The sequence below is a fragment of the Mastomys coucha genome, unplaced genomic scaffold, assembly GCF_008632895.1.
Source record: "Mastomys coucha isolate ucsf_1 unplaced genomic scaffold, UCSF_Mcou_1 pScaffold7, whole genome shotgun sequence".
In the NCBI taxonomy this organism is placed as follows: domain Eukaryota; kingdom Metazoa; phylum Chordata; class Mammalia; order Rodentia; family Muridae; genus Mastomys; species Mastomys coucha.
In genome coordinates, this window is record NW_022196913.1 from 45,432,822 (window position 1) to 45,439,164 (window position 6,343).

The 6,343-nt window shown below is 43.8% G+C and overlaps 1 protein-coding gene across 1 annotated transcript in view; it reads right to left on the reverse strand.

The window, feature by feature from the left end:
• The window catches only part of Gcm2 (glial cells missing transcription factor 2), a 9,721-nt gene that overhangs the window by 2,213 nt on the left and 1,165 nt on the right, over positions 1 to 6,343 (reverse strand). Inside the window, exons 3-5 of the mRNA XM_031358992.1 lie at positions 1,909 to 2,161; positions 1,659 to 1,771; positions 817 to 942 (exon numbers count right to left, since the gene is read on the reverse strand). Coding sequence (XP_031214852.1) covers positions 817 to 942; positions 1,659 to 1,771; positions 1,909 to 2,161 — 492 coding nt within the window. The remainder of the gene's footprint in view (positions 1 to 816; positions 943 to 1,658; positions 1,772 to 1,908; positions 2,162 to 6,343) is intronic.

Genomic DNA, 6,343 nt, shown 5'->3' on the forward strand with positions numbered 1-6,343 from the left:
AAAAAAAAGGCACAAATACAGACATATGACACATAATATATAACGTAACAGATGATCTGTAAATGATATATGAGCATCCTCACCCATAGCACATAAATAAATACAACTCTGTATAGTGATCCATGCCCTGTTAAGGCTCACAGCTGGGGTCCAGAGGTTGCAGATGGATGCCCTGAATGAGGAAGGTCCCCAGCAGCCAGGCAGGGTGGGGTCTGAGCAGCTAACAGACCTGTGCTCATCTGTGTGCTTCTAATAGTGGAGGTCTAGGAGCCACTCAGATCTGCCTTTAGTCCTGCCCCATCCCTCCCAACTGAACAGTGCCATGGGTCAGCACTTTAAGTACTCTCTCCAGGGCTTCTGTAACCTTGGAATGCATACGTCAGTACCGGGTAGGTGCAAGGGCTTGAAAAGCGTCAGGGTCTGCTCTGCTCATTCTCTGCCTGATTGGCATGTTTTAGTGGGGAATGCAGTTTGACCAAGTTGCCTGAGGAAAACCTGCTTGTTCCTCCACACAGCTACTTTAGCTGTAACAAGCACAGAACACCCTTATCCTCTGTGCATTGTACTGCTGGACAACTGCCCTCGTATAGGTCAGCAAACATCCTAACTCCATCACCTCTAGGGATCACTTACCTATTGTAAAGAAGGGATTAGAGCCCCGAGCCAAGTGTTGGTTCAACAATGTTTGCTAGAGGTATGTAATTTTCGTATGAAATTCAACCTTTGTAATTGATACCTGGCATTCATTCATCTTACAGGTAGCTGTCCGCAGGCCCTGTAAATGAACACAGCCCTCTGGGTGGTATCAGCCCTTACCTCAGACTCCCCTGACCTCCTTCTCTGGGGTTGGTAGAAAGAGGCCATCTGTCTCTTGAGGGCACTTCTTCTGCCTTCTGTCTCTGACTTACTCTCTGGTCTGGGGTGATCATGAACTCCTTTGGCCTGTGGGAATGAAGAAATTAAATTTTCTATCAGTTTCTCTATAAAAGAAAAGAGTTTGTGTGGGGAGCTAGTCCAAACCAGATTGTGCCTTTCCAGCTTGTCATTTACTTTCCAACTTTTCATCAAAAAACAATTAAGTGTTATTTAAAGTAACACAGTATCAACAGCAGATATCATAGCTGGGTGTGGTAGTTCACACCTTTTATCCAGCATTTGTTAAGGGGAGGTTGGAGGGTCACGGTATCTATGAGGCTATCCTAGGCTACATAGTGAGTTCCAGGCCATCCTGGTCTGTGTATTAGAACCCTGTTTCTCAAAGGAAAAAAAAAAAGCCAACAAGGACAATATATATCTTAAGAGGCAGCTTGCAACCCAAATATTCCCTCAAATGAATGTATCTGGATCCATACATCTGGTCCTTAAAGAGCACACTGAGCTATCCAAGATGCCACACAGCCACGATACCAGAACCCAGAAAGCTAAAGTAGGCAGATCATGAGTTCAAGGCCAGCCTGGGCTACCTCAAAAGTTCCAGGTTAGACAGGACTGTGCAGCCTGTCCCTGTCTGGAAAACAATAAAATCTATCCAACAGCCCATCTGTTGATTCCTAGGAACTAGTTAGCTCATAGGGTATATGTGGTTTAATCTCCAGGGAGGTAGTTGGCTCCAAGTGGAATGACAGAAATAGTACAATCGATGTACTGACCCCAATTACCTGAAAAAATATTGCATTGCCATCAAGTCTCCAGAAGTTGGTGACAGGGTATCCGCTGTGCCCTCGGCAAGGAACCAGCTCCAAAGCTGAATGACAGTTGGGGCAAGCTTTCTCTGCAAACCCCGGAGAGAGAAATGTTTTAAGTTCAGCCCGAAGCCCAGAGCTTTCTGAAGGAAGGTGGAGGGACACCAGCAAGGAACAGAGAACCCAGGGTTCCAAAGCCACCCTTCCTGAGCTGTCCTGCCCTCACTTTGTTGCTTCAGTCGAGCCTTGTCACAGATGGCTGGCCTCAGCTGCAGGTGTGAGCCATCCTTCAGGGCGCAGGCACGTGCGCACACCACCACGCCTAGGCAGGACTTCTTGAGGATGTGGCCGTTGTGGTTGTTGGTGTTGCGCATGGCCCAGCCGCTCAGATGGCGCTGAGCCTTCTTCTCCTGGCTGCTGTAGATGAATCGTACATAGCCATCAGGCCACTCCCGGAAGTGGTCAAAGTGGGTTGGTTCCTGGGAAAAGATGTCGGACAGAATAGGACTTTACATTAAGGAGCCCGGATCATAGGCACCCCGCCTTTAACTTTTTCCCTGCACTGGAAGATAAAACAGATCTTTCTTTCTTTCTTTCTTTCTCTCTCTCTCTTTCTTTCTTTCTTTCTTTCTTTTTTTTTAGCTCTAGAAATGTTTTGTTGTTGTTGTTGTTGTTGTTTTGCATGTTTGTTTGTTTTCGAGACAGGGTTTTTCTGTGTAGCCCTGGCTGTTCTGGAACTCACTCTTAGACCAGGCTGGCCTAGAACTCAGAAATCTTGCCTCTGCCTCCCAAGTGCTGGGATTAAAGGTGTGCGCTACCATTGCCCAGCTCTAGAAATGTTTATACCTCTAAATTATTTTAGTATACAATATCAATTTCCAGCTGCATCTAAGTGGCATATGCATATTAATATACCTAGCCCTTATGCCATGTGTGGGTAGACAATTATCAGGCCCATTTTATAGAATAGGTCCTGGAGATCAGAGAGATCAATTGACTTGTCAAAGTTCACACAGCTACCAGGGCTTGGTTTGGCTATGTTTGACCTATAGTTAATTCCAGAGCCTGTACTTTTTTGTGGTTGACATTCTATTTAAACATTTCCAAGTCTTCAGAGTGCTAGGGCTTAAAGTGGTCAGAATGCTTTCCCACTGGATTCAGCTTAATTGACAAATATCTTCAGTTCTGCACTTTTCTCCAAAAGCTCCCGGCACTTTGTCCCTATCGGACCAGCCATGACCCACTGAGCAGTAAAAAAATTTACTCCAAGGTAGTAAATTTCCCTCTGCACTCCTGCCTTAGCTCTGTAAGCTTCAAAAAGTACTCTGATGTAGGACCTAATACTCGTGATAAATTGTAAGCTCTGGGGGAATGGAGACCATGTCTGAAACTAGGCTACCTGCTCCTGCTCAGCAACATGGGATCTCTGTGCTCTTCAACAAAGAATCATAGCGTGGAATGATGTGTCATATCTAAAGCAGTAAGCATCAGCTTTGCACCCAGATCTGGTGGTCTTTACCTTGTGTTTTACTTAAGATATAATAAATGTCCTTTTCTATATAATTTTGACACACATGACCCTTTACTGAGCATTTTCTATTTACAAGCTACTCTTGTATGTTAATTTTATCATCATTGTTATTATTGTTGTTTGTGAGACAGGGTTTCTCTGTGTAGCCCTGGCTGTCCTGGCACTCACTCTGTAAACCAGGCTGGCCTTGAACTCACTGAGATCTGCCTGCTTCTGCCTCCTGAGTGCTGGAATTAAAAGCATGTGCCACTACCACCTGGCATTTTGTTTTAAAGGCAAGCTATCACGTAGCCCAGCCTGGCCTTATTATGTAGCTGAGGAGGGCCTGGATGGAACTCTTGGTCTTTCTGCTTTTATATTTTGGGTGTTAGGATTATGGGTATGGGTATGGATGTGTGCTACCACCCCTTGGCTTTCACCTAACACTTGAAGATTAAAGCCCATTTTAATCTCTAAATTTCACAGCTCAGCATTAAGGGTCACCACAATGTAAATAAATGATGTCAAAATATAAAACAAACATTCCGTTTTATGGACAAGCTATTCTTCAGATCTACAAAACCCTTTCTAAACAAGTCAGTATTTAAACATTGATGACCAAAATCTCCAAGATGGAGAAAGTGGTTCAGGCTAGTCTTGTCTACGAAACATGGACTCAGAGCACATTACAAAGATGAGCTGAACGGTGAGGCTGGAATGACAGTTTTTTGCATTTTTCTTCCACTACCCAGAGTTGAATGAATTCAGGGACATTTTTCTCATGGCCTAATCGTAGAGCATAGAGAGCAAGGTAAAATTCAAAACCTTGCAGCTGACCAGCTGCCCTAAAACTAAAAACATTCAACTCTGCTTTCATTTAGTAGTTGAAAGATTTATTTTATGTTTTTTTTTCTAATTGTGTGTGGCATCTGTATGCCTGTCTGTGTGGTATACATACCTGCAACAAGGTTTCATTTGCTCTAATGTGTTGCCAGCATACATACTTGAACACACGCACACACAAACACACACACAAATGCAGACAGGCACACACATGCTCTCACATTGCAAGATGACAGTATATCTGAGGAAAATTTGAGATTGTTATCTGGTTTCATCATTTGATGACAGGACAGCAGCCCAAGACTAACAAAATTTCAAGGACATTTGTAAGGTCACAGAGTCAGTTTACCTTAGAAGAGCTAGAAAGATTAGTGTCTCCAGTGTGTGTGTGTGTGTGTGTGTGTGTGTGTGTGTGTGTGTGTGTGGTGTATGCATACCTGAAAGGAGGTTTCATTTGCTCTAATGTATTGACAACACACACACAAGTAAGAGAGAGAGAGAGAGAGAGAGAGAGAGAGAGAGAGAGAGAGAGAGAGAGAGAGTTTTGCTATTGCTGTTTGTGTCTCTGCTCCTGTCCCTTCTCACGTGTTAGATATACCCCTGATTAAAGACCAGATGCCCTGAGCTAGTGAGACAGCTTAGCAGGTAAAGGCATGGCTTTGCAAACTTAACCATCTGAGTTAAATCTTAAATCCCATGGCTGAAAGAGAGAACTGACTGATGAAAGCCAACCTGTAACCTCCACACTTGCCTCATGGCATGCACATGCCTCTACACAATGTGCACACATAGTATATACACACACACACAAAAAAAACCAGATTCCCCCCAGGAGGAAAACTGATTTCTATTTACCAAGAAGTCTACACATCTTTGAGGTCATGTTCGTATTATATTATTTGGATCTGATTCTTTTTCAAAATACAAGATCAGATGGTTTTCTCTGGAATTTACAGTGGCAGAAGTCAGCAGTAATGGGATATGCGTGTTGGGATCTATGTTCAGAACAGTTGTCCTGCAAGATGCTAAAGGAGGCAGGCTGAAAACGAACAAGCGAGTCAAGCTCCTTACACATATGTCCATTAAAAAAATGCTGGCCTCTGCCAGAGGCAACACGTCCTGCTCACAGGTCTCTCATCTCTGCGTATTATCTGAGCAGAGCACAGAGGCCACTCAATGCCACGTTTCAAACCCTTGGACCAGGAGTTTACTGGAAGCCTACTTTACAAATGCTAAGGAAGCAAATCTTCTCCAGCCCTTAAGTTCATGCATGCATTTGCACACACGAACACCACATAAAACACCCATACATCACACACACTATACTCACACACCACATTCACCACATTCCATACCCACCCACACCCATACACACACACCACACACATGTATACACACCATCCACACCACACACATACCACATACATCACACACCCACTATACACACTACACACATACTGCATACATCATACACACACTGTACTCACACACCACATTCACCACACACCACACCCACCCACACCCATAAACACACCACACACATACCACATCACACATGCCACCTACACCCCCCCAACACTACACACACCATACACATGCACTATACACACCACACACACATACTGTATACAGCACATACATACACACCACACACACAAATACATATTACACATACTACACATACTATACACATACCACACTCACACACACATACACTACACACACCACACATACACACTACACACACCACACATACACACCACACATACACACCACACACATGCACTATACACATACACTGTACACACCACACACATATACACACTACACATACTACACACACACACATATACACATTACACATACTACATATACACTCACACACACACACACACACACACACACACACACTTTTCAGCCACTAGTCTTAATCTAAACACAAATTGCCCAGGTCATTTCCTGTATTTGGTTCAGATAATGAAAAAGCAAATTTACCCCAAAAGGACAAGCATTCCACTGCTAGGGAACTGAGTAGAGCAAGGTGGCATCAGCATCCTGACTATGGAATCTTCTCAGCAGGCAATACAGTACTTTCAAGGAATCGCTCCAGTCTGGATATTTGGTTTAGATTCCAGTCACCTCTTAGTGCCTGGCTTGGCCATGTGAGAATTAGTGGTATTTACATTTCTCCAAAACTTTCTCTTGAACTTTGAATAATCGAATAAGGAGTGAGGTTTCTCATTGTTTTGTTTTGAAATGAGGCTTTGTTAAGTGGCCCTGACTGGCCTTGAATTTGTACCAATCCTGC